Source organism: Pelodiscus sinensis, chromosome 5 (genome assembly GCF_049634645.1).
Source record: "Pelodiscus sinensis isolate JC-2024 chromosome 5, ASM4963464v1, whole genome shotgun sequence".
In the NCBI taxonomy this organism is placed as follows: domain Eukaryota; kingdom Metazoa; phylum Chordata; order Testudines; family Trionychidae; genus Pelodiscus; species Pelodiscus sinensis.
The window spans coordinates 116,233,921-116,261,529 of NC_134715.1; the positions used below are offsets into that span (position 1 = coordinate 116,233,921).

General features: G+C 42.4%; 1 protein-coding gene across 11 annotated transcripts in view; it reads right to left on the reverse strand.

Moving 5' to 3' along the window:
• RGS12 (regulator of G protein signaling 12) overlaps positions 1-27,609 on the reverse strand; it is a 169,432-nt gene that overhangs the window by 35,060 nt on the left and 106,763 nt on the right. For all 11 annotated transcript variants that reach the window (XM_075930830.1, XM_075930829.1, XM_075930831.1 and 8 more), the window contains 6 exons: positions 23,711-23,854; positions 13,570-13,749; positions 12,032-12,185; positions 6,855-6,931; positions 1,854-2,054; positions 700-773 (listed from right to left, as the gene is read on the reverse strand). In XM_075930830.1, coding sequence (XP_075786945.1) covers positions 700-773; positions 1,854-2,054; positions 6,855-6,931; positions 12,032-12,185; positions 13,570-13,749; positions 23,711-23,854 — 830 coding nt within the window. The remainder of the gene's footprint in view (positions 1-699; positions 774-1,853; positions 2,055-6,854; positions 6,932-12,031; positions 12,186-13,569; positions 13,750-23,710; positions 23,855-27,609) is intronic.

Sequence of the window (27,609 nt, forward strand, 5' to 3'; positions counted from 1 at the left end):
CTCCATGCCTGAGCCCTCCCCAAAGCTGGAGCCTCCTCTTGCATCCCATATCCTCGGGCTCACCCAAGTGTCCTCATCCACTTCTGCACCCCAACCACCTGCCTTAACCCATAGCCCCCTTCTATACTCAAAATCCTTCAACTCTAGGCTGTGACCCCTTCCTGCACTCCCAGCCTCATATCTCTAGCCCCACCCCAGAGCTGCTCGCACCCCCTACTCAGAACCCTTACATCTCAACCCTCTCTCCCAGACGAGCTCCTGAGCCCAGCCCATAGTCCACACCCCCTGCACCAATCCTGAGACCTCTCCCACACCCAGAACCCCATGGCCACACTCCCACCAATGAATTTTGTTATTTGCACCAATATAAAGATTATGTGTGCCTCATCACCTAGATATAGGTACACATAACAAAATTCATTGCATTCAGGGAAGGGAAAAATTAAAGGGAACACTGCTCACAACAAGTTTGGGGTTTGTACTGTGATTTGTAACAGTCTGCCCTAAGGTTGGCACTCACATTCATGGGCCTCTCCAGGCAATCTGACATTGTAATTTTACAGACAGAGAAACAGACACAACTCATCAAATGTTATTCTGTGTTAAACTCACTTCTATTTGATCACATGGAACATTCTGGTCCCCTTATATTAGCTGGAATGGAAAATTTCACAAAATGGTAATATTTTTTTCTCTTACCGAAATAAAGTCCGTTTTTCTAAACGCAGATCCCGAGAATCCAAGATGCTACTGTCTTGATGTAATACAAGTGGCTATAGAGCATATGGTTGGAACAAAAGAACAGAAAATATGTTACATTGGGAACATGTCATTTGTTATAGATCATTTAACAATATGTAACAGCTGTGCAGAACAAAAAAAGCAACTTTAAAATTAGCTCAGTAAGAAAGAAACAACCATTAATAAGCTCTGTGTGCATGACTATTGCTGTATTAATTTACAGCAAGCAACATTAGTTTCTCTTTTTCTCTGGCTAGTTTAAAAAAAAATGGCCCAAACCTGTGACGTTCTAAGCAAATCCCTAAGCCCACTAAAGTCAATGGGTATTGAGAGCTCTCAACATCTCATAGAAGGCCTGGACACTTAAGACATAAGGTGCTGAACAAACAGAATGACACATCAGAAAATAGGGTAAAATGATTTCCACAGAACGATTTTAAAGAACAGACTATTCTACAAGGAAGGCAAATAAATCAAGATTATAATTTCAGTTTTTAAATCTAGAATGGACATAAACACAAGACAAAATCTGCATCAAGCTCATAACTTTTTTGAACAATAGCATCTCTTTTACAAAGATATCCAATTGTGTCTTCAAGTGATAGCGAATCCATCATCTCACTTCATAAATTTTTCCAATGGTTAAATACCATCACTGTTTTCTGATCTGAATTTATCTAGCTTCAGTTTCCAATCACTGGATCTTGTTATACCTTTTTCCGTGATATTAAAGAGCTACCTATCAAAAATTTCTTCTCCAAGTAGATACTGTAAGCAGTTATCAACTTACTGCTTACATTTCTGTCAAACTAAACAGATTGAAATTCTTAAACTTCTACCTCTAGGTCATGTTTTCTAGAAGTCAAACCTTCCTAGAGCTCTCTTCTGAACTCTTTCCAATTTTTCAGTATCCTTTTTTTAAAATGTAGTATTAAAAATGGACACAGTATTCCAGTGATCTCACTAATATTCTTCCACTGAGCAACACACATAAATACTGTTAGTCAATGTGAAGTTTGAATACAAGAATGTTCCCCTACATAATCAATAATCCGATTAGTAAACCAACGAGGAAGTCTGATTTTTTTAAAAAGTTTAGGAAAATGTAGTACCTTGTCTCCTCCAACTAAAAAAAGGTCTACCGCGGCTATGTTAATGCCATGTTTCTCACAGAGCCCGGATAACATCTCTTTGACTGAGAATCCTGATTTAACAATCATTTTACAGGATGAGCCATCTGGAAGGTTTATACAGCAGTATTTTGAGGATTTTTCTTTATCAGGTACAGATGCAGAAACCCGAGAGACCTCAGACTTGTCAAAACAAAAAGGAAAAGTTAAGAGTAAGCACACCATATTACAGTACAACAAATCAAAATTAAACAAGGGAACACATTTTTAATAATGTCTGAAGTTTACCCTTTCTTCAGAATATTTCTATTACCAGGCAATGTTTTCAGAACTATTTTAATTTAAGACAAAGACACTACTACAGACCAAACATTGTGAATTTAATCATACTTTAAAAACAGTTGAATTTTTGGACAGTTTTGCTTTCAGAAAAAAACCTATCACATAACTTCAATATTTAAAGGGGGTAATGAGATGGAGCCTACCCTGTAGAGTAACTTCTTGTGAAAATACATAAAGAGTAAATAATTATAATAAAGTTTCTTAAATTGTAAATAAGTAACTGTCTACATTAGCTAATGTAACACTGATTTCCTAGATCAGTGGTTCTCAAACTTTTTTGGCCTGCAACCCATCCACTCAACACAGACCTTTCTGTGGATACAAACCAACCACCCATAATGACAAAATGGGTGCAGGAGGGGGTGGAGGTACAGGAGTGAAGCAACGGTGAGTGTTTCACTCACATGAGTGGTGTGGAGAGGGTGAATAAAGAAAAGTTATTTATTAGTTCCCATAATATAAGAACTAGAGGACACCAAATGAAGTTAATGGGTAGCCTATGGGTAGCAAGTTCTTCTTCACACAGCGCATAGTGAGCCTGTGGAACTCCTTGCCAGAGGAGGCTGTGAAGGCTAGGACTATAACAGAGTTTAAAGAGAAGCTAGATAATTTCGTGGAGGTTAGGTCCATAAAAGGCTATTAACCAGGGGATAGAAATGGTGTCCTTGGCCTCTGTTTGTCAGAGGCTGGAGAAGGATGGCAGAAGACAAATCACTTGATCATTGTCTTCGGTCCACCCACTCTGGGGCACCTGGTGCTGGCCACTGTCAGCAGACAGGCTACTGGGCTAGATGGACCTTTGGTCTGACCCAGTATGGCCATTAGTATGTAAGGGGACAGGGCCTAGGAGGGAGGCAGGGTACAGGGCAGGCTGAGTATGTGGGGGAGTATGGGTAGGAGGGAGGGTGCAGGAGCAGGGCGGGGAAGGGTCTAGCTGGGAGGCTGGAATGCAGGAACAGTCTGCCAGTGGAGGTCTGGCAGGGAGTTTGGTGCAGGAGCAGGTTGGGGGTACAAGGGTCTTGGCAGGAGGGGTGTGTGAGAGAGAGATAGGGAGTGTAGAGTCTGGGCATGGAGTGGATGGGGGGGGCTTCCCTGGCATTGTGCCTCATGCTGCTCCCAGGCTCTGCCCCTCATTGCTCCCATTGGCTATGATTCTAGCCAATGTGAGTAGTGGGAAAAGCTTCCCAGCAAGTGGTTTCCTGCACTGCTACTCCTCCAGCCGAGGAGACGGAGCAGCATGGCATTCTTGCCCTGAAAGCCAGATACGGCCCGTGAGGCTCACCCCCATTGCAGCAGGAAGCCGACGCTCCAACCTTGGGGGGGCAGGGCGAACTGTGGAGCTGGAGCACTAGCGCAGGCTCCCCATTCGGGGGGTGGGGAAACCCCAAGACTGCAACCCACCTGCAAGATGGTCATGGACCACTGGTGTCCACGGACCACACTTTGAGAACCACTGTTCTGGGGACACCATTAGAGGTATACAAGGATTCTATATATGAGATGATTGATGCCTAGAAAAAAATGAATTTTCTGAATTTTTTCTGCCATGTTATATACTTCAACCAACATCCTGCAAGTAGAAATGCATTACAAAGAAATAAAGATGGAAGACTATGGGCTAGTTCACTCATAGAGGTAGCAACAGGTTGCAAATTACACCAAACTACACTTCAACCCGTAAGGGAGAAATTAGCCCAGGGGAAACCAGGAGGAAGTACCACTTTGCCTTTCCTGAAGTTTCCACTACAGGAGGGCAGCTTCATATTCAACTGAACTGAAGTTGATAATAGACATGAAACCATAAAATGCAATTTTTACAGACACTTTTCTAACAGAACTGAATTTTAAAGATCTTTTCTCCAACAGAAACTTCCAATCAGGATGGCTGGGTACAAACCTACCAATCCCCACATGCACATAAAGAAATAGGGCCTCTGTCACCCTTAACCTACAAGAAATGTGCAGAACACAGCAGTGATCCCAATACACACAAGCTAGAGAGGGAAACCGAGGTAAGGTGTCTGAAAGAGGACTCATCTTTATAAACTATTTATCTAAATGGCCATAGATTTTGTAATTAGGGCAACTTGTTTTAGTTGTGCAGTGGTAACAGATTTATTACAGCTAGGGCCCTATCAAATTCACAGTTCAATTTGGTAAATTTCATAGTCATAGGATTTTTAAAATCTTACATTCCATGATTTTAAAAATTTAAATCTGAAATTTTAGTGTTAACTGTGGGGGTCTTGACCCAAGCAGAGGTCATGGGGGCAGTTGCAAGGCTACTGAAGGAGGTCACAGTATTCCCATCCTTACTTCTGCATTGCTGCTGGTGTTGGCACTGCTTTCAGACTGGTTTCCCAGCCAACTTCCATGGAACTTTCTGCCATTGGGAGAGGTTCCCAGAGGTGGGTCTGACCTGGCTCTGACAGCAGCCTGTGCAGGAGAAGAGAAAGTTCTATTCCTCCCCAGGATGGCTAGAACTAGCTGCTGGAGCTCATTGCTTAGAAGGAATCTTCCAGTAGGGGTTCCTCAATCCAGCCCATGCCAAGCTCCGCCACCTTGACTACAGTGCCCTGGGCAATCGCCCACCCATTAGGCCAGCCCTGCTCCTTCAAAAATGATGGCCCCCTTCTATATCATGTCCTGTGCTGCTGCTAGCATCACCTCCTTCAAAGCTGGGTGACTGGCCAGAAGCCACTGCCCTCTGACCACTCAGCTCTGATGGGAGCACAGAAGTAAGTGTCAATTCCATGACCTTCCTACAGTAGCCAAATGTGACAAGGAAAACCAGATTTCATGGGTCATCACATGTTTTTCACGGCCATGAACCTGGTAGGGCCTAGTTATAGCCACAGAAAAATCATCTTAGTACACAAAGTTTCAAAAGGAACAACTCCACTACATTGGTTTTACCAGATATTATTTTGAAGCATTTAATAAACACTCAATTTAAACGGATGCTACCAATATGGCTCTGCACTGTTTATGTCTCGGTTTATCCACTAGTATCACATACATCAACAAGAATCTGTATGACTCTTAGAATCACATTTGTAAGTCAAAGGGATACTGTCAGGATAATAAAGAATATTTTTAAATTATGCTCTTTTATAGACTTTGCTAAAATTCACTTTAAATCTTGGATGATGTCGGGGGGCTCGCCCCTGTCTTGGGGTTGCCACCCCCATCCGGGGCCTATTTCGGCCCGTTTGGGTCTAGCCCTCAAAGTATACTGCCCCCCTCTTAGGGGAAATACGGCCCACTGGCCTAGTTCCAAAGTACAATGCCCCTCTCTTAGGGGAAATACGGCCCACTGGCCTAGTCCACCGTTTGCAGGCCCAGGGGCCTAGTCCTCAGTTTGCAGGCCCAGAGGCCTAGTCCACAGTTTGCAGGCCCAGAGGCCTAGTCCACAGTTCCGGGTTTGTTACCCCGGTCCCCACTTGCCAGGGTCTCGGGCAGCCGCAAAGTTGGCAGAGTCCGGTCCGGTGCTCGGGTCACGGGTGGTCGGTCGGCGGCTCCGGCGTTGGGGCCGAGCCCGGCGGAGGCCCGGCAGCAGCACGCTCAGCTCCCTTGGCGACTCCCTCTCTGACCAGTGGTTGCTAGCTCCTGCTCAGGTCGCAGTCTGCCCTTTCTGAGCAGGCCAGCAGCCTCTTGTACCTTTGCTCCCTTTGGAGCATGCCCAGTAGGGCTGTGTGGGTGGGGTCTTCTCCGCCCCCGGCCCCAGGTGGTTTCCCTGGGCTTGAGTGCGGGGCGGGGCTGCCCCGTCACAGATGATTTCAAGCTTATTTTTCATCATTTATACTGTTTACTTTTTGTACTTAATTCAGCTTGGACTTTGAAGGCAAAACTACACTGTTTGTAACTATGGTCTCTTCTTTTTTCTCCATACATGAACATGTATGGTAGTGTGTGACTTGCAGGAGAATGCTTCACTCTTTTATTCCTCAAACAATGGGAACAGAGTCAAGCCATAGTGACCAGAAGGGGAAGGAGAGAACCTCGACTTTGGGGCTGGACAAAGCCCAGGCATAAGGGAAATAAACTCAAACTCACATATGATCACAAAGAAGAAGACTAAAAGAGAAATTCAGCAGACAGCTGTTCATAGCAGAATTTAAGGACTACAGTAGCTGGTAGGCAAGCAGGGTCAATTTGATAAAGGCTTTAGCATCCTTGGATTGAAAGACTCCATAGAAGTGCAAACTTTTATTACATTGTCCAGAGGAACAGAAAAGTTGGGGTAGCTAGGAAACAGAATAGCTTGAAGTTGATAGTACAATTTACAAAAAAATCAGCAATATGAAATACATAAAAGAGATATTTATCCTTCGATCATAATCAAGATAATTTAGAATCACAGGTAGCGCTAACAGCGTGCGTCAAAAATATTTAACTATTCATCTGACAGATTTAAACAATTAGACCCTTCTTATTTCACAAAATGAGAATAGCTATAAATAGTTTTTAAAAGTTCATTCTAAAAGTAATATAACATTTTAATTAAAATACATATAGATATTCTGTTTATTTATAAGATAGCAGAAAAATTGGGATATTATTGATTTCCTAGGAAACAATCACTCACATTTTTTTTCCTACTCTTCACATACTATTTGATTCTAAGGAGCTGGCCCTTACCAGTTCAAGACTTGCAGCTGATGACATGGAGCCTTGTGATTCACGTCTGCAAAATAATCCATTGGTATGCATAGAGTCTGAGAGTGGGAAAAGTAGAGTGGTAGTTAGAAATGTTTGGTTTTATTATACATTAAAGGTGCTACAAAACCTCACGTCATCTGTCTGTAATATTCATTTTCTAATCTGAGGAAAAAAAAGTCTAAATACTTGTACTTCTTCACCTTCTGAACATTTAAACATCTTTTAACTTTACTTATTTATTTCTTATGTAATACTACAGGTGTTCATGGCTTTTTGTAAGCAGGTGAAAAATAAGGTTCATGTTTTTAGAGGTGCCTGCCTAGATTTTAAAAACTGACTATGATACTTTCAAGGTGAGTAGCAGATACCTGAAAAGTCAAGTTCTTTTAAGGTGTCTCAGATTGGTCACCCAAAATTTGATAATTCAATCCCTTATCACTTATTAAAGTTTAGGTCGAATCTTAATATCTGATTCTGCAACCATCGTTCACATACATGAACCACCCTCCACCCACCCGCCGACATCAACTGAACAGCTTACAATGCTTTTCAAGAAAGATGGTAGGCAGATATTGGGGAAAGAGAGACAGCAGTAAATACATGACCTGGGATTAGCTGACTGTGATAGTAGATTTCAGAATTTGTAGTTTTGGTTTTGCAATATTTTTTTAACTGTTTACCTGTTAATTGCTTTGTGCAAACCTCTACAGATGCTAAAATGTGACGCTCTTTCATTTCTGTAAGCTGCAGAAATGCAAATATTTTCACTAATAGAAATTATTTCAAACACAATGCAATTAGCCCAGACCTCATTTAGCTAAAAACAGTTTAGTGTTGCTGTGAAGGGGTGGACTGAGCCTCTGGAGACCACAGGGTTCTGCCACACCCATCCCAAGAGATCCTCCAAGCAGGCTAGAAGGCAATCAGATAGGCCCAGGAGGGCCATATAAAAAGAAGTGATAGAACAGAGCAAGGGAAAGTTGGTAAGAGTTGTTGGGCTGAGCTTCTACTAGGAGTTGGAGGAGAAGGACTGTATGCCCAGCTGCATGAAGGAATGCAGCACAACCACAGGTTAAGTAGGAGCAGGGATCAGAGGAGTGAGTGTCTCCTGGATGATTGCTTGGACTGAGCTAACGACAATTTACAAGCAAGAACTGGGAGAGCATTAAGGGAGCTCCTGGCTGGCTACAGAGACTGGATGAGGACTGAACCTGGGGAGGACCTCAGGAGAGTAGTATCTCCAAGGAAGAAGTCCTGGGTATACAGCCTGTGACGGGACGCCAAGACCCCGCACCCAACCACTAAGACTCTGTGCCCTGGGAGAGGGGCAGCGAAGCACCTACCGCCGCTGTGCCGGCTGCTCACACGCCCAGCTGGAGAGGCGCGGCAGCACATCTGAGCGGGGCGCGGCCCCGCCAGAGGGGCGGGGGGGAAAGAGCGCGTGCAGCGGCGGACGCAAAAGGGGGGCGGGGCGCGTAAACCCCCCCCCCCCCAGGCCGGCGGGGATCTTTAAAAGCTGGCTGGCCGCCGGAGAAGGGGAGGGGAGCGCGAGGAGGCTGCGGGAGCACCCCCCCGGCGGCGGAGGAGCCGCAGAGACGCCGACGGTCTCGGCAGGAGGAATCGGCGGTGGAGGACCGACACCCTGGAGCCGGGGTAGGGGAGAGGAAGGAAGTAGCCCAGGGCAGGGCGGCGAAATAGCCCGTGGGCTTGTGTGTTTAGGGGCATCCCCCCCACCAGTTGGACAGAGACTTACGGATAGTCTCCGTCCTCAGGGCCCTGGGCTGGGGCCCGGGAGTGAGGGCGGGCCCGGGCCCCCCTTCCTTCTCTCCCCCCCGAGGGAACCCTAACCATAAACGGACTCGTCGCCCGAGGCTAAACGAATTACCCGAAGAGACGAGTGACCGCCCCCCACCCCAAGACGGACCAAGGGTGGGGACACGGTCACACAGTCCCATACCACAACTGAGATAATTTAAAAACAGGACTCCAGATGGGACTAGAGAAATCACCTGAGAACCACTAACCATGAATTCACCAGAGTATAATGCAGACACATGCACACAGAGGAAGCACTCACATAAGGTGGGTATTGATCCCATCACATTTGCCCTTATACAAGATCTACAATTTTCTCAACAAAAACTGACTGACTAGCAGCTGAAAGAACAAGCTACATAACCCTGTCGCTGCCAATTATATTATGTTTTATTAACATTCTGTGCCTATGGAACTCATTCTACCTCCCTAAATGATTCTTCTATGTCTCCTTTTGGGATTTTTTTTTCGGGTGAAGTAATTTCTTTATCTGTAAAATGGATTTCTAGAACAAAGCATTCTACAACACCATTCTAATTCCATGAGATTTCCTTCTGCTGTTTCAACTTACTAAATAGAATGAAAATCAGTGGCTTGCAAAATTTGCTCTTATCAGTTACACTTCTTGGTTTGGGTTCTGTGCTTTCTTCAGCTGGATTGTTCTTAGCTCATAACTTATGAAGAAATTCAGATATCGGAGCTACAGAGTAGGTCCCCAAAACATTTCTGCCTGTGAAAACTGAAGGCCCATTTAAAATAAATAAATAAAGGGATCTGAGAGGAACGTCCCCATCATGGCTATGAAAGGATATGGGAACTTGTACACTGTGATCCTAGTGCTTACAAAGCACAATACACTAACTCTCTGATTAACTTTCCTGACCCAGAGGAAAGGGAATTAGGATATTTAGTTCTTTTTACTCCATGTCTCTGTTTTGATTTATCTTCTAAATTGTACTTGGTCCCTGCAAGCAGAACTGCTTGAACAAGTACAACCTGCTATAGGAGTATAGTAGGGAGGCACCTTTGAAGAACTACTAACCCAGACAAATGCTGGATGGAAAGGGGCTTCCAGAAACTGGCTCAGAGCTAATACGTGACATACCACCTGCTCTGACTGGGAGGTAACAGCTTCAGTTCCTAATGTTACTAGCAGGGCTGGCCTGTAGGGGTAACATATTAATGTATTAAAAATGTGATTCCCCCAAATGGAAGTGACTCCCCATAATTTGTTCCCCACAACTTAAAGTATTTAGATTTATTATTAATTCTTCTTACTTATTATTATTTGTTAAAATTGTTAAATGTTTAGATTTATTATTATTATTGCCCCCTTTAGAATATAATGTATTAGGTAATATAACTTAGAACTGTTAAAAATATAATCCTATGTAACCAGAAACAGCCCCCCCCCCCTGTGCTCCAGGGCATGCTCAAGCTTGTGCAAGGGGCTGCTTGAAATTGACATTGCAGAGATACATTGTAACAATGCATTGTCAAGCCATTAACTCTGCTATGGGAGCCAAGCCCTGTAATTGACTAAGGCCATTGTTACTTAATTGAGGCCTGTTCTCTTTAAAACATTGTAACTTTATTCAGCACTCAGAGAATGTTTTAAGCAATACCACCCAGAAACTTTCTGTAACTACAACTCTGATATATGTAAAGTTATTATTACCAGAAACTTTTTGTAACTATAACTCTGATATATGTAAAGTTATTATTATACAAAAACATTGTATGGGAAACATTAAGGAATGTATGTAAGAGAGAGAGAGTGCTTGGATGATGAGTGAATGGTTCTAAGAGGTGCCAGCCTGAGAATACAGCAACAAAGGGCTGAAGAAGGCGTCAGGTGCCAGTGCAACCAAAAGGTGTCAAGTGGAGAAACTGGAGGTCCACCCGATGAGATCACTGATGAGCACCTGGCAGCCACCCTGGAGACATCAGCATGATACAGCAATTTCCATAGACTGGCATAGGAAGAAATTCCTATAAGAACTGGACTAAAAAACAATGGAATCAGAGTCCAAGGTTCTGCTGCCAGCCCACCAGGAGCTTCAGATGCGCATCTGATCAGGACTTCGCTCCCCACTACCATCACTTGTGTACAGAATACCTGGCCAGTATTCTGTCACAAGCAACTTCCAGGCTGGTAACTATACACAGAACTTGAATGAATGGATGTATGAATGAATGTTTATATACATATATATATAATATACATACAAGTGTATAAGGGTTAAGTAGTGTTAGGAATAAGTAGTTAAACAACGTTGTTTGCTTCTATCTTTTCTTTGTTTTTATTATTATCTTTACAATAAATGTGGCTTTTTGCCTTATCCCCCTCATAAGATCCTGCTTGCTTTTATTTGGTACAACAGGCCCACTAGTCTCCTACTCTGCCACAGACCAAATTGCAAGAGGCCATTCTGTCTGCCATGAGATGGGAGACAGACTAAGTCTGGATCTGCATGAGTTGGTCTCGAAGGGAAGTAAAAGGGGCACAATTGCAGCATCATGAGCTCCAACTGAAGGGAACTGGGCATAGAAACATATATGACTTTATTTGCATATCTAGGGGTGTGTCTAGACTACAGGGTTTTGTCGACAAAACTGGACTTTTGTCGACAAAACTATACCTGCATCTACATTGCCACTGAGTTCTCTCGACATAATGTTTTGTCGATGGCGATAAACCTCATTCTACGGGGAATAAAGCCTTTTGTCAACAGAGTTCTGTCGACAGAAGGCATTATTGCATCTACACTGTCCTTTGCGTCTACACTGTCAGTCGACAAAGCGGCTTGCTTTGTTGACAGTACTGGATGTAGTCTAGATGCTCTTTGTCGACCCAAACTTTGTCAACAGTATCTGTCAACAAAACTTCTGTAGACAAAAGCCTGTAGTCTAGATATACCCTAGCTGTTTAACTCCCCCAGGATGGCAAAGGCAGGATTTGAATATAAGAGAGCATGAGAGTCTGCCTGTAGTAAGAGTGCAGCAGGATGGACAAAAAAAACCCCTTGGAAATTGGTGAAAGCACATTTAAATAGCTGAGGGAAATCCCACTGGTCCAGAACACTGAAGCAGAAAGCCTTTAATGCTCTAATTTCTCATACCCCAGACTTTTGTCTATAGACCGCTACCTATTTCCATGACTGTTCCTATAAAACTCCATGACTCGACTATTAACTTCTGTCACATCTCAGGAGATAATTAAAAATCTGATCCAACTCATGTATACAAAAGAGTTGTAGATTCCCTGCTGAGTGTTAAAAGTAGGAGCTACTGTCTAGTGCTAAAGCAATCTTGCAACAAAGCAGGACATGGAAACTCACCATTTTGGTAGTCATCATTTTCCTTTTTTTTCTGTGATCTCCCCACACTCTTACTTCTTGTCCAGGAGAAAAATGTCCCTTTTTTTTTCTTCTCAGCATCGTCCTCTCCAGATTCTTCATTTAAGGACCTTCCTGACTTTGATTTTCCAATTAACTACCATTAAAACACAGTTAAAGTATTAGCTAGAGTGCTCTTGCAAACATATTGTCTAAAACAGTGTTTCTTAAACTTTTGAAGAGCGAGGAACACCAAACAATTTTTTTTACGGGGAACACCAAGGATTTTTGTTGAGGAGAAAAAAAAAGGTCAGGAGGAAAGTTATTGAGAAAAAAAAGGTCACCTGCCCCTTTAAGGGCATCCATTTTGTATTCTGTTTTTCTCCACTGCATACCTCCGACTGCCTTGCGGCACACCGGTGTACTGCAGAACACAAAGTTTAAGAAACACTGGTCTAAAGCATGGATTCTCAATCCCAGGTAGTTTTCTATTTAAATATATAATCAGATACAAGTTTTCTTAATGCAGTCACCCTTAAGGATCAGAAGCTGAACATTATTCTAGTATAGGGATAAATTTTAAGGATGAGAAATGTTATTTAATTCTTAAGGGTATGTCTACACTACTCTCCTATTTCGAAATAGGAGGGTAATGTAGGCATACCGCAATTGCAAATGAAGCCCGGGATTAGAATTTCCCGGGCTTCATTTGCATAAGCCGGGGGCCGCCATTTTTAAATCCCGGCCGGTTCGAACCCCGTGCCGCGCGGCTACACGCGGCACGAACTAGGTAGTTCGAACTAGGAAACCTAGTTCGAACTACCTAGTTCGTGCCGCGTGTAGCCGCGCGGCACGGGGTTCGAACCGGCCGGGATTTAAAAATGGCGGCCCCCGGCTTATGCAAATGAAGCCCGGGAAATTCAAATCCCGGGCTTCATTTGCAATTGCGGTATGCCTACATTACCCCGCTAGTTCAAACTAGCGGGGTAGTGTAGACATACCCTAACTTCTCTGCTGGATGGACAGAAGGGATAGTATTTTGACAGTAGCAGTGTTGGGTTTTGTGATGTAAACACTTGCCCATTGGGAATTTGACTGGAATTATCAACTCATGCCATCTAGGCTATTTAAAGCACTCTCAATTGTACCAGCATTCACTACTAACCCTGGTTGAATTTTAATTGGATACCTACAGGTGAAAATACCAGAACTTAGTTTCCTAACAATCATAGATCTCAATCAAAATCAACTTTCTGAATTGGAACATATAGATACCTCAATTTTAGCGGTAGAACAAATGTGTTTATTTATGTAATACATAAATAAAATTATATTAAAAGGGAGTTAGTAACTGATAACCTATCAACAAAATAATTTGTACACAATGCATTATAAATTAGATACTATGTCAACACTAGCACACTTATTAGCTTCTATACTTTTCTGTTGATCTTCCAACAAATTTGGGGGAGAGAAGGGGAAGTTCAGCTATAGCTAAGAACTTAGTTTTCAGAAAAGTAACAATTTAATCAAAAAGTCACCTTTTTTGGTGTTGATATATGGGACCGCTCTGAGCTGATACTGTGTTTAGATGTAGGGCTGCTGGGAACATGCTGAGGATCAGGTAGAGGCCGACCTTCCACTTCAGCCAGGATACATTCTTGGTAAAGTGGGGATTTCAGAAAGCGAGTATAGCTATCAAACTTCATCAAGTTAAAAATCTGAAATGTAAATGCAGTGTGATAATCATTATACAAGATTAAATCCTATATGAAGAAGGCAGACCTATTTTGAAGTACGATGTTCTTAAAACTCAGAGCATTAATGTGAAGACAGACATGAGGCTTGATTTTGTTGAAATCAATGGGAGTTGTGCACCAATTTCAAACGAAAGAGAAGTGAGTCCTAATCTTTTAGCATAAGGCTTTATTTTTACATAATGATTGAAATGAAAACCAGTGTGGATTAAAAAAAAAAGATTACCTGCTTTTTGTAATTGTTATTGTTTGAGATGTGTTGCTCATGTCCATTCCATTCTAGGTGTGCATGTATCCACATCAGGGGTGGGCAATAATTAGTGGCCCGAGGCTGCACCGGAAGGGGTGGGGCTCAAACGGACAGGGCGGGGCCAGGATGCTTCCAGGTTTCCCCACCCCCAGACCATGATTTTGCCCATCCCCCAGGCTCTTCCTAGGCACCCATGCCCCTGGCCGTGGGAGGAGACTTCCCATGCTCCCCCACCCCCAGGCCAATCAGAGCCTGGGGAGCAAGTGAAGCCTCCCCCTGCCCTGCCAGGAGCATGTGGCACTTCTAAGTGCAGTGCTCCTTGCAGGGCAGAGGAAATTTTGTGCACTCCCCACACTTCCAGGCCCTCATTGGCCTGGGGGCAGGGGAGCGTGTGAAACCTCCTCCTTCCCCGCCAGAAGTGCAGTGCTTCAAAGCACCACATGTCCCTGGAAGGGCAGAGGAAACTTTGTGCACTTCCTCCCACCCCAGACCCTAATTGCCTGGGGGCGGCAGAATGGTAGGGCCTCTGTGGGCCGGATCAAGCCTCTTGGCAGGCTGCATCTGGCCCATGGAGGCCCTTTTGCAGACCCCTGGTCCACATATATGGCCGTTGGAAATTTATGCTTGAGTGGTATCAGTAGAGGTGGCTGTGGTGCCCTCTAGAATGCTATTCTCATGTGTCACTATATTAGGTACTGCTGGCCCTATGCCTTCTCAGTTCCTTCTTGTCAGCAACTCCAACACAGGGGCAGGAGAGTAGGCAATGAAATGGATATAAGCAACACATCCCAAAGAACAAAATGGAGGTAACCATTTTTTTTTTCTTGGAGTACTTGCTCATGTTGACTAACAAGCTTTATCCCTAGAGGTGGGAGTTCACAATTGTGGAGCTTGCAACACAATTCTGCCAAAGCCAGCATAGTCTTGGCCTTGGTGAGCAAGCACATAATGAGATGTAAATGTGTGGACAGATGACCAGGTAGTGGCTGTGAAGATATTCTGAACTGGCACCTGAGCCAGGAAGACCTTTGCTAGGTCATAGCAGGACATGATCCGGGCTAAAATCTGAGCAGAAACTGTTGGTACTGGAGACCAATATTTTGAATAAAAGGACCCATGCCAGAGACAGAAGGACTGGTACTTTGATGGAAATCATTCCCACAGTCCAGAGGAAGGGAATCTGAATTGAGAAGATCATCAGCAGGAGGCTGAATGGTACCACCAATACGGTGACCAGTGCTTTCCCTAGGTGATCCACATTGAGAGGGCGGAGACCACAATCACAATGTCTGTGATCTTGAGTGAGTAGCAGAGGACATGGAGTATGAAGCTGGAGATCTGTGGTGTGGAATTGTAAAGTGCTACCTTGGCTCTGGGGATCAGTGGTGCTTAACTAATTTCTGCAGGGGAGAGGGAGGAAGGAGTCCTAATAGCTGGTTTGCCCTCATAGGGAGCCTTTGCTGCTTCCTTTGGCACACATATCATCGTCTGCACTGGTAGAGGTCTTTGCTTTCCAAATGCCAGCAGATCCAGGGCAGGCATCGGCCCTGCCACAAGTTGGGGTTCCCTATCACGCCCAGGAGTCCATAGCAGACACCTTGGGGTCTAGGAGCTCTGACTGTAGAAACATGTCCATTGGTCCTTTGCCCAATATGGCCTTTCTGGGCTAGTGCTGGAGAGCTGTGTTTCTTGGCCTTTTTTTTCAGCACCAGCAACAGAGAGTAGTGCTGGGTGGAACCTGGTGCTAGGGGTGTGCTATGCACCAAGGCAAAGGTGCTAGAGGTAGAGTCCAGTTGGGAAGACTCAGAAGCCAGGAAGAGAGCAGCCTCCATAAGGAGGGTCCCCAGAAAGATGTCATTCTATTTCTGAATCCTAGGTCAAAAGTTTTTGCAAATAAGACATTCATCCTTCACGTGTAACTCCCCCGAGTATTTCAGACAGCTGTTATGGGGGTCACTAACGGGCAAAGGCTTGTTGCAGTTTGAGAAGGGCTTAAACCTTTGAGACTGGGGAACACCCTGCCTGGGCAGAGTCCCTTGGGACTCTAATTATCTAACTACAATTTATCAATTACCTAACACTAACTACTATAAAGAAACCATTCACAAGGCCCTAAATCTCCAAGTCAGAAGAGATGAAAACCCGCTAGCCCTTGCAAAGCAAGAAAAAGGCATTCCAACTGATCCCCGTGGGTTTCAAGAAGGAACTGAGAGGGCAGAGGGCCAGCAGTGCCTAATATACTGGCACATGAGGCCATCATAGCTGACAATACTGACACCATTAAAGCAAAAATCTTCAAAGGTCAGGCATATGGGATCACATACTGAGAATGGAATCAACATGAGCAAGCACTTGAAGAACTAATATTTTTAAAAAGTTCTATTTTAAATTTAAATGTGAAATTATAACATTTTAAGGATTACCTTTATAAAATCACAAAAACTATTTATAAAAAATGAAGCAATATATATTTAGTTCTAAAGAAAGCTGAACCACTGAATTAGTGGAAGCCACTGGCAAAGCAACTAGAACTACAGTTTGTTGAAGTGCTAAATCAGCTTTTGACATCAGTAATCTTTTCTGTAGGCACACAAAAAATGTTTTCTTCTGTGTCAGTTCACTTAACTAATTCTGTTCAATTACTAGTTTATTCTAAGGTAAAACCCAATAGGAATTTGAAAAAGCAGGAAAGCTTGTTTTTCTTCCTTTAATCCCTGAATAAAAAATTAGGTGTAAGAGAATGGGATCTACTAGTTCTACAATTTTGAATTAAATGTGATTAACAAAAATCAATTTCAGTTCACTAACTGCAGATATTTCCTTTGTTCAATAAATCAGATTTAAATGGAAGATCTATTTTGATAAACTTATAATTCCAACACATTAAACTTAACTTAGCCTTCAAAACAAAACAGTCACAGGAATCTGGCTGCCCAAAGAAGGGGATATTGCTATCCATGCCCCACTAAATCTTGCATTATCTTCTGTAACAACTTTCTTTTAATCTTTTAGAAGGCATACAAGCTGCCTTGTCACAGCCACAACAGAGAGAGAGACAGGCACAGGCAAAACATGCCAACTACAGTCACTAAAGTCTTAATGCCGTGCTTTAAATTTAAGCTACTTTATCTTCAGTAGATTACCATTTGCTCTGCATTATTTCCCTCCACCTCCAGCTTGCTGAATTTAACATTACTCTCATCATACCCAACAGTATGCTTCAGAAGCTGATCCTTCAGAGAGCCTATAACTAGACTAATCAGATACAGGTGCAAAGTGAATTTTCGTTATTAACCCCATCAATACAAGAATTCAGAGTTTCTCTTGTACATTGCCTAGAGAAAATGGACTTCAAACAGCTGCAGTTATTAATATGTTTTAATCTTGAGGCTGATGCATAAAACAGTAGAGAAGATTATGTTCCCCATGATCTCTGGAGCTATGTCTAAACTACATCCCTCTGTCGAAAGAGGGATGTAAATTAAGCAAACAAAAAATGCAAATGAAGCAGGGATTTAAATAACCCATGCTTCATTTGCATAATTGCATCACAGCGATCTTTTTTAAAAAGGGTATTTCGAAAGTGAAAGCGCTGTCTAGATGCTGTTCTTTCGAAACCGCCCCCCCATGCCTTTTTTGAAAGATCCTGTATTCCTCAAAAAATGAGGGTTTTTTTTAAAGAACCACATCTAGACGGCGGTTTCACTTTTGCCTTTTTTCGAAAGACCACTGGGATGCGATTATGCAAATGAAGCGTGGGATATTTAAAATACCCGCTTCATTTGCACTTTCTATTTGTCTAATTTAAATCCCTCTTTCGACAGAGGGATGTAGTTTAGACATATCCTGTATGTAGTATCACGTAGATATTACTTGCATGTCCAGGTATAACAGTTTCAAGGACCTTGAGTATCCTCTAGAGATATACTTCAGAAAAAAGGAAATGTAACATCTTAAGTTGAATTATAGCATATTTTGTTCATATTTGCAAAACTCAGTTGATGTAGAGAGGAATAAGAGAAATATAGCTTTTTTCAATTTAAGTACACCTCTCTGCTCCTTATAGGACTGTTTCTGTTTTCTGCAGCATGGGGTGAGGGGCAGACGGCACCGTGAAGCCAGTGCTGGGGAGAGCTGGCTTTTAAGACAGCACCCTCCAGCACCGACTTCTGTTTCCCCCTCTCTTCATGACTCTAATATAGAGGTAGCAAGGACGGGGGGAAATGCATGTAGTTGACAAGATTAGCCTCTTGTGTGGAAATTCCAAGGTAGCCTGTTTTTATATTTGCTAACAGCATCTGCAAAACTGTACGTCATCGATTTTGTTCCTATATGTGACAAAAAGGCCAGCAAGTGAAAATGTTTCTATAGTTATGTTCTATGTTATTAACAAATATATTACAGTATGATGAGGTGTGCATACTCTGCACTGAAGCAGGTGGGGTTAAAACCCTGTGGGTGGAGAAGTCCTGCCCCTTCACCCAGACTGGGCATGCTCCATATGCTGGGGCAGAGTAAAAGGCAGCAGAGCAGCTCAGTCTGGACTGGCCACTGAAGGAGAAGGACTTTCAACCAGAGCTCCACGGCTTCTCCAGCCAGCAACCAAGACATCAGGAGCCAGAGCCCCAGGAGACCGCTGCCACGCCACCCCAGAACAACCCCAAGGGAGAAGTAGCTGCTGGGGAACCAGAAGACCCAGACCTTAAATGGCAGCAACAAAGGGTGCCAGAAGGAAGACCGCTGGGACTCCTAGTAGAGTGAGACCCCCCAGGAAGGACCCCTCAACTGTCCAGGCTCCACAATAAATCCAGAACTGAGGGAAAGTCCATTGGAGGAAGATGTCTGGGTAGAACCAGAAAAGGATGTAGACTTCCTGCAGGAGCAAAGGGAAGACCAAATCCTGAGCTGAGCATGGGAGGAAGCACAGGTTCAAGACCCTGAGAGCACAAAGAAGATAAAGCACCCACAGGGGCCACACTTTGAGATCTGGAAAGACCAACTATACCGGGTAGTAGCAGACCCCCAGACGCAAGAGGAGACGTACCAGTTGTTGGTCTTCTGGAGACTATGCAGGAGCCTCCAACATTTGGCATACACCACTCCCTGGGCCAGACACCTAGATAGGAAAAAGACCCTCCAGCGAGTGGTACACTGGTTCTTTGGCCTGGCATATACCAAGAAGTCTGAGACTACTGCGCTTCATGCCCAGAATGTCAACAAGCAGGGCCTAAGGGTATATCCAAGGTCTCCCTCATACCTTTACCAGCTGTCGGCGTACCATTTTGAGCAGGTTGGGATGGACCTTGTCGGCCCCTTGGAGAAGAGCAAGATGGGGAACCAATTCATCCTGGTAATGGTAGATTACACAACCCAGTATCCAGAAGCTGTGCCACTTTGAGTAACAACTGAGACAAATATGGCAAATTAATTAGCAAAGGTATTTGTGAGGGTAGGGATACCCAAAGAAATCTTGACAGACCAGGTTGCCAACGTCTCATCCAAGTTGATCACTGAGTTATGTTGGCTCATGCACATTCGAACTCTCTGGTCATTGGTATACAACCTTCACACAGATGGACTTGTAGAACAATTTGACGGCACCCTTAAATCAATGCTACGTAAATTCATAGAAGACGATCCACAACACTGGGATATGCTCCTACTGGCTCTGCTCTTCACTATAAGAAAAGTCCCCCAAGCCTCGACGGGGTTATCTCCTTTTGAGCTCCTTTATGGGAGACAACCCCGAGGGTTTCTTGACTTGTTAAAGGAGGATTGGGAGACTGAGGAAACTTGGGTATTAGGAACCACCCACTATGTGTTACGACTCAGTAGCTTCCAGGGAACCAGAAGACCCAGCCACTACATGGGATGCCGCTCCACCAGCATCAGTAGGAAGTAACCCATGGAGGGTGCAGGAGCGGCCTCTTGCACCCAGGTAAACTCAGCCAAATTTCCCACCGAGGGAGTGGCAGATCCCTCTGCCGCTCACAGGGCCCTGGGTCAGGACCTGGTGGAGTAGGGGTGGGCCAACTCCCAACTTATTGACTCTGGCTGCTAGACCTGGTGGCGGGGTGGCACTGTATGTGAAAGATAATGTTGAATCAAATGAAATAAAAATATTAAATGAATCAACATGTTCAATAGAATCGCTATGGATAGTAATTCCATGCTCCAATAATAAAAAATTAGCAGTAGGGATATATTACCAACCACACGACCAGGACAGCGATACTGACATTGAAATGCTGAGGGAGATTAGAGAGGCTACCAAAAAAAAAAACCTCTATAATAATGGGGGATTTTAATTATCCTCATGTTGACTGGATACATGTCACTTCAAGAAGAGAAGCAGAGATAAAATTTCTCAATGTCTTAAATGACTGTTTCTTAGAGCAGCTGGTGCAGGAACCCACAAGGGGAGAGGCAATTCTTGATTTAGTCCTGAGTGGAGTGCAGGATCAAGTCCAGGAGATAACCATTATAGGACCGCTTGGGAATAGTGACCATAATATAATAACATTTAACATTCCTGTGGTGGGAAGAACACCTCAGCAGTCCATCACTCTGGCATTTAATTTCAAAAAGGGGAATTACACAAAAATGAGGAGGTTAGTTAAACAGAAATTAAAAGGCACAGTGACTAGAGCCAAATCCCTGAAAGCTGCATGGAAACTTTTTAAAGACACCATAATAGAGGCCCAACTTAAATGTATACCCCAAATTAAAAAACATAGCAAGAGTCCTAAAAAAGAGTCACCGTGGCTTAACCACCATGTAAAAGAAGCAGTGAGGGACAAAAAGGTATCTTTTAAGAAGTGGAAGTCCAATCCTAGTGAGATAAATAGAAAGGAACATAAACACTGTCAAATCAAGTGTAAAAATGTAATAAGAAAAGCAAAAAAAGATTTTGAGGAACAGCTAGCCAAAAACTCAAAAAGAAATAACAAAATGTTTTTTAAGTACATTAGAAGCAGGAAGCCTGCTAAAAAACATATGGGTCCCCTAGACGATCAAGATATAAAAGGAGCAATCAAGGAAGATAAAGCCATTGCGTAGAAACTAAATGATTTCTTTGCTTCAGTCTTCACGGCTGAGGACATTGGGGAGATTCCCAAATCTGCACCGTCCTTTGTGGGTGATGAATCTGAGGAACTGTCCCGGATTGAAGTGTCATTAGAGGAGGTTTTGAAACAAACAGAAAAACTTAATGTTAACGAATCTCCGGGACCGGATGGCATTCATCCAAGGGTTCTAAAAGAACTCAAATTGGAAATTGCTGAACTATTATCTGTGGTTTGTAACCTATCCTTTCAATCGTCTTCCGTACCTAATGACTGGAAGGTAGCCAATGTGACACCAATATTTAAAAAGGGCTATAGAGGCGATCCTGGCAATTACAGACCGGTAAGTCTAACTTCAGTACCAGGCAAATTAGTAGAAACAATAATAAAGAATAAAATTGTGAGGCATGTAGAAGAACATAATTTGTTGGACAAAAGTCAACATGGTTTCTGTAAAGGGAAATCATGTCTTACTAATCTATTAGAGTTCTTTGAAGGGGTTAATAAACATGCAGACAAGGGGGATCCAGTAGATATAGTATACTTAGATTTTCAGAAAGCCTTTGACAAGGTCCCTCACAAAAGGCTCTTGTGTAACTTACATGGCCATGGGATAAGAGGGAAGGTCCTTTCTTGGATTGAGAAATGGTTAAAAGACAGGAAACAAAGGGTAGGAATAAATGGTACATTTTCAGAATGGAGAGGGGTAACTAGTGGTGTCCCCCAAGGGTCAGTCCTGGGACCAATCCTTTTCAACTTATTCATAAATGATCTGGAGAAAGGGGTAAGCAGTGGGGTGGTAAAGTTTGCGGATGATACCAAACTGTTTAGGATGGTCAACACAGAAGCAGACTATGAGGGACTCCAAAAACATCTCAGCAAACTGAGTGATTGGGCAACAAAATGGCAAATGAAATTTAATGTGGATAAGTGTAAAGTAATGCACATCGGAAAAAATAACCCCAACTATAGATACAGTATGATGGGGGCTAATTTGGCTACGACAAATCAGGAAAGAGATCTTGGAGTTATCGTGGATAGTTCTCTGAAAACTTCCACACAGTGTGCAGCGGTGGTCAAAAAGGCAAATAGGATGCTAGGAATTATTAAGAAAGGGATAGAAAATAAGACACAAAATATCTTACTGCCCCTGTATAAAACTATGGTATGCCCACATCTTGAATACTGTGTACAGATGTGAAGTATCAGAGGGGTAGCCGTGTTAGTCTGAATCTGCAAAAGCGGCGAGGAGTCCTGTGGCACTTTATAGACTAAGGCTATGTCTAGACTGCAAGCCTCTTTCGAAAGAGAGCGTCTAGACTGCACGCGGAAGTTTCGAAAAAGCAAGCCGCTTTTTCGAAAGAAAGCAGCGAGTGAGTCTGGATGCTCTCTTTCTAAAAAGCCCTGTTTGCTTTCAAGAACGCCTTTTTTCAAAAGAGCACTTTCGAAAAAAGGTGTTCTTCCTCGTGGAATTAGGTTTACCGCCTTCGAAAGAAAAGCCGCGTTCTTTCGATTTAATTTCGAAAGAACGCAGCTGCAGTCTAGACGCAGGTGAAGTTTTTTCGAAAAAAGGCTACTTTTTTCGAAAAAGCCCCTGAGTCTGGACACAGCCTAACTGAAGTACAGATGTGGTCTCCTCACCTCAAAAAAGATATTTTGGCCTTGGAAAGGGTTCAGAAAAGGGCAACTAAAATGATTAGGGGTTTGGAACGGGTCCCATATGAGGAGAGGTTAAAGCGACTGGGACTCTTCAGTTTAGAAAAGAGGAGACTGAGGGGGGATAAGATAGAGGTATATAAAATCATGAGTGATGTGGAGAGGGTGGATAAAGAAAAGTTATTTATTAGTTCCCATAATAGAAGAACTAGGAGGACACCAAATGAAATTAAGGAGTAGCAGGTTTAAAACTAATAAAATAAAGTTCTTCTTCACACAGCGTGTACTCAACCTGTGGAACTCCTTGCCAGAGGAGGCTGTGAAGGCTAGGACTATAACATAGTTTAAAGAGAAGCTAGATAATTTCATGGAGGTTAGGTCCATAAAAGGCTATTAGCCAGGGGATAGAATTGGTGTCCCTGGCCTCTGTCTGTCAGAGGCTGGAGAAGGATGGCAGGAGACAAATCACTTGATCATCGTGTTCAGTCCACCCTCTCTGGGGCACCTGGTGCTGGCCACTGTCGGCAGACAGGATACTGGACTAGATGGACCTTTGGTCTGACCCAGTACGGCCGTTCTTATGTTCTTATGACCTTGCTGCCCTGAGTTGAAGGGCCATCTCCTATTGACTATGGCCACCAGGCTGTGCCTCCGAGAGTTAAAGGGTCACCCCATATTGACTGTGGTCACTAGACTGAGTTTGCCCTGAACCAAGGACTACCCCTTATGGATCCTGGCTGTCAGGTCCCTGTGCAAAGGGCTACCCTATTACTTTAGCCATTGGGTTGGTTTTCAGGGACTAAGGGAGATCGCTGATGGATCGGCAGCCAACGGCGTGATGTCCACGCCCCTAAGTGCCCTCCCCCGAAGGGATGGGGAGTGCATTCACTGTGATACACAGTAAAAGAAAAAGTAAATTACATAGATTAAAAAACAGTTAAATACTCATAGCTACCTGAAGTTGCTGTTCCTTGAACATATCCGGATGTGGAGCACTGAGAATATCATCTGCCAACTGTGCCTGGCTATCAATATTAACTGGGGTTGTAGCTTTGCTACACAAAAACTTGGTGAAGATCTCCCGAGCTCTGTAAGAAAGCTAAACAACAGAATTCATATCAGCATTAATTTATTTTTTACGAAACATGACATTATAAGAAAATAAGAATGGCCATACTCGTCAGACCAACAGGTCAAGTTGGCCAGTACCCTGTCTTCCCAGCAGTTGCAGGTGCAGATGCAGATGATTCAGAAGGACTGAACAGATCAAGGCATTTAACCAAGTGATCCATGCCCTGTATCCTAGTCCCAGCTTTTTGCAGACAGATTTTTAGGACCATCCAGAGCGTGGGCTATCCCTGATCATCTTGGCTAGCAGCTATTGATCCTCCATGAACTTATCTAACTTTTTTGAACCTACTTATACTTTTGGCCTTCATTACATCCCCTGGCCATAAGTTCCAGAGGTTAACTATGTGTTCTGTGAAGAACTACTTCCTTTTGTTTGCTTTAAACTTGCTGCCTATTAATTTTATTGGGTGACTAGTATTGCTTGTGCTATGTGAAGTAGTACATAATGTTTCCCTATTCACTTTCTCCACACAATTCATGATTTTATAGACATCCATCATATCCCTCCTTGGCTGTCTCTTTTCTAAGCTGAACAATTCCAGTCTTTTTAATTTCTCCTCATATGGAAGCGGTTCAATACTCAAAATTATTTTTGTTACCATTCTCTGTACCTTTTCTAATTCTCATATATCTATTTTGAGATGGGGCAAATATACTTGTATGCAATATTCAAGGGCTACGTCTACACTGGCCCCATAAAACGGAAGAGGCATGCAAAGCAGGTAAGTCAGAAAAGGGAAATCCGTGGGGGATTTAAATATCCCCCGCGGATTTAAATAAACATGTCCGCCGCTTTTTTTCCGGCTTGGGGAAAAGTGGGAAAAAAGCGTCTAGACTGGCGCGATCCTCCAGAATAAAGCCCTTTTATTCCTACCTGACAGTAGGAATAAGAGATCCTCCGGAAAAGGGCTTTATTCCGGAGGATCGCGCCAGTCTAGACGCTTTTTTCCGGCTTTTCCCCAAGCCGGAAAAAAAGCAGTGGACATGTTTATTTAAATCCGCGGGGGATATTTAAATCCCCCACGGATTTCCCTTTTCTGACTTACCTGCTTTGTATGCTTCTTCCGTTTTATGGGGCCAGTGTAGACGTAGCCAAGGTGTGGTTGTGCTATGGATTTTTATAGAGTCATTTTTGTCTTTTCTGTTTTATTATCAAACCTTTTCCTATTGACTCCTAACAGTCTCTTTGCTTTTTGGACTTCCATTGCACTTTAAGCAGATATTTTCAGAGAACTGGCCATGATGCCAAGGTCTTTTTTCTTGAGTGATAAGTGCTAATTTAGACTGCATCATTTTGTATGTAGAGTTAGAATTTTATTTCCTAATGTGCATTACTTACATTTATTAACATAGAATTTCATCTGCCATTTTGTTGCCAGTGACTTAGTTTTGTGAAATCCATTTCTAATTCTTTGCATTCATCTTTGTATCTATCTTGAGAAATTTAGTATTGTTGATAAAGTTTGCAATCTTGTTGTTCATCACCTTTTCCACATGATTTATGAATGTGTTGCCTATCACAAATTCCAGTATAGAGCCTTGAGGGAACTCCTATTTACTATTCTCTATTCTGAAAACTGACCATTTAATTCCTTATCTTTTAATTAGTTATTGAACCATGAGAGAACTGTGTGTCTTATCCCAGACAGTCTACCTTGTTTAAGAGCCTTTGGCGAGCGACCATGTCAAAGACTTTCTGAAAGTCCAAGCACACGATAAGCACTGGATCACACTGAACACGTTTGCTCACTCCTTTCAAAAGATCTAATTGATTGGTGAGGCATGATTTCCATTTACTAAATCTATGTGGAATTTCCCCAACAAACTGTGATCATCTATGTGTCTGATAATTCTATTCTTTACTAGTTTCAGCCACTGTGTCTTGTACTAAAATTAGGCTTACTTGCCTGTAAATGCCTCTAGAACCTTTTCTAAAAATTGGCATCACATTAGCTATCCTCCAGTCATCTGATGCAGGCTGAGTTAAATGATAGATTACATACCAGTTCTGCACTTTCACAGTTGAGTTCCTTCAGAACTATAGGGTGATAACCATCAGGTCTTGGTGACTTCTTATGGTTTAATTTATCAATTGTTCCAAAACCTCCTCTATTGATGCGTCAATCTGGGACAGTTCCTCAGATCTGTCACCTAAACAGAATGGCTCAGCAGTGGGACTCTCTTTCACATTCTCTGAAGTGCAGACCAATGCAAAGAATTAATTTAGTTTCTCTGCAGCGGCGTTGTCTTCAATAGGTGCTTCTTTAGCCACAGTGGCCCCACTCACTGGTATGATTTCTGCTTCTGATATGTTTGGAACAATCCAAGGGCAAGTTAAATATGCTATTTCTGTACATTCTTGTTCCCAAAAGGGAAAAGAGAAGAAATTATGTGTCTCAGTACATGGGAAGACTTAATTTGACCTCTTGTGAAAATGTAGGAGCTTAATTTTTCAATCTTTCAAATAAACATTGATTTCTTTGTCCCCATATTGATCCTTTTGTTTTCCTTTGTTGAGATTTTAAAATGTAGGAATTACTGTTTTTTGCAATTTTAGTAAACATCTCCTTTCTTAATATTTAAATTGCCATAATTTTTAACATTACAAATATTTTGTGTCAGAGCAGTTCCTAAGTAAAGAAATGTTTCAATCAAGAAAATTTGCAATACAATTTAAAATATTCAAAATATAATAATAATAATAATAATAATAATACATGTTAGACTGTCAAATGTTGCATCAAAATATAGTAAAAGCTTGTGATTTAGTGCTTTTTTAAAAAAAATCACTAAAAATTCTTTAAAACTTAATTTAAAGAAGGTAGTAAAAATGAACCATATTTTTGAATGTCAGCAGTTTTAAAAAAAATCTTGAATCTAGTTGTTACATGCTTCTTTTATAAGCAACTGAATTCTGAATATAATCCAAGAAACAACAAGCAAAAACAAAAAAATAGGTTCAGTGCCCTGAGGTGGATTCAGAAAAACATGAGAAATGCTAGTGAAAGATTTTTGACACAATCTTACATGATATTCTCATAACACAAGAAGGGCAATGTGGTATGGACAAAATTACTATAGGGTGGGTGTAAAACTGATTTAAAGATACAGTATAATTATCAGTAGTTAGTTGGTGTGAAATAGTGGAATCCCAAAGGGAACAATGTTGACAAACTGGAGAGAATCCTAAGAGTAACCATAAAGAAAACTGGTTTAATAAATCTGATCTATAAGGAAAGGATAAAAAGACTTAGTATGTTTTGTTGAAAGGAAGACCAAGAGGAGACATAATAGTCTTCGAATATGTTAAAGGGTAGGTATAAAGAGGACAATCAAGCGTTGCTCATGTCCACTGAAGAAGGACATGAAGTAATCAGCTTAATCAACAAAAAGGGAGTTTTAGTTTACATATTACAAAAACTTTTTACTCTAATTATAGTTATGCACTAAAATAGGCTTTCAAGGGAGATTATAAAATCTCCAACATCAGAGGTTTTAAAAAAACAGATTAGACAACATCTGTCAAGGATCTAGGTTTAAATGATCCTTCCTTAGCATAGGGAGCTCAACTTGATTACCTCTAGGTCCCTTCCAGTCCTATATTTCTACAAAAGTAGGATGCCCCACAAAATGCTCAAATAAGGATTAAATGGAATAAAAAGGCCTTGCACAGAGTCCTAAATATAACTACAATTAGATTATAGGAGATATTTTCATGGGACT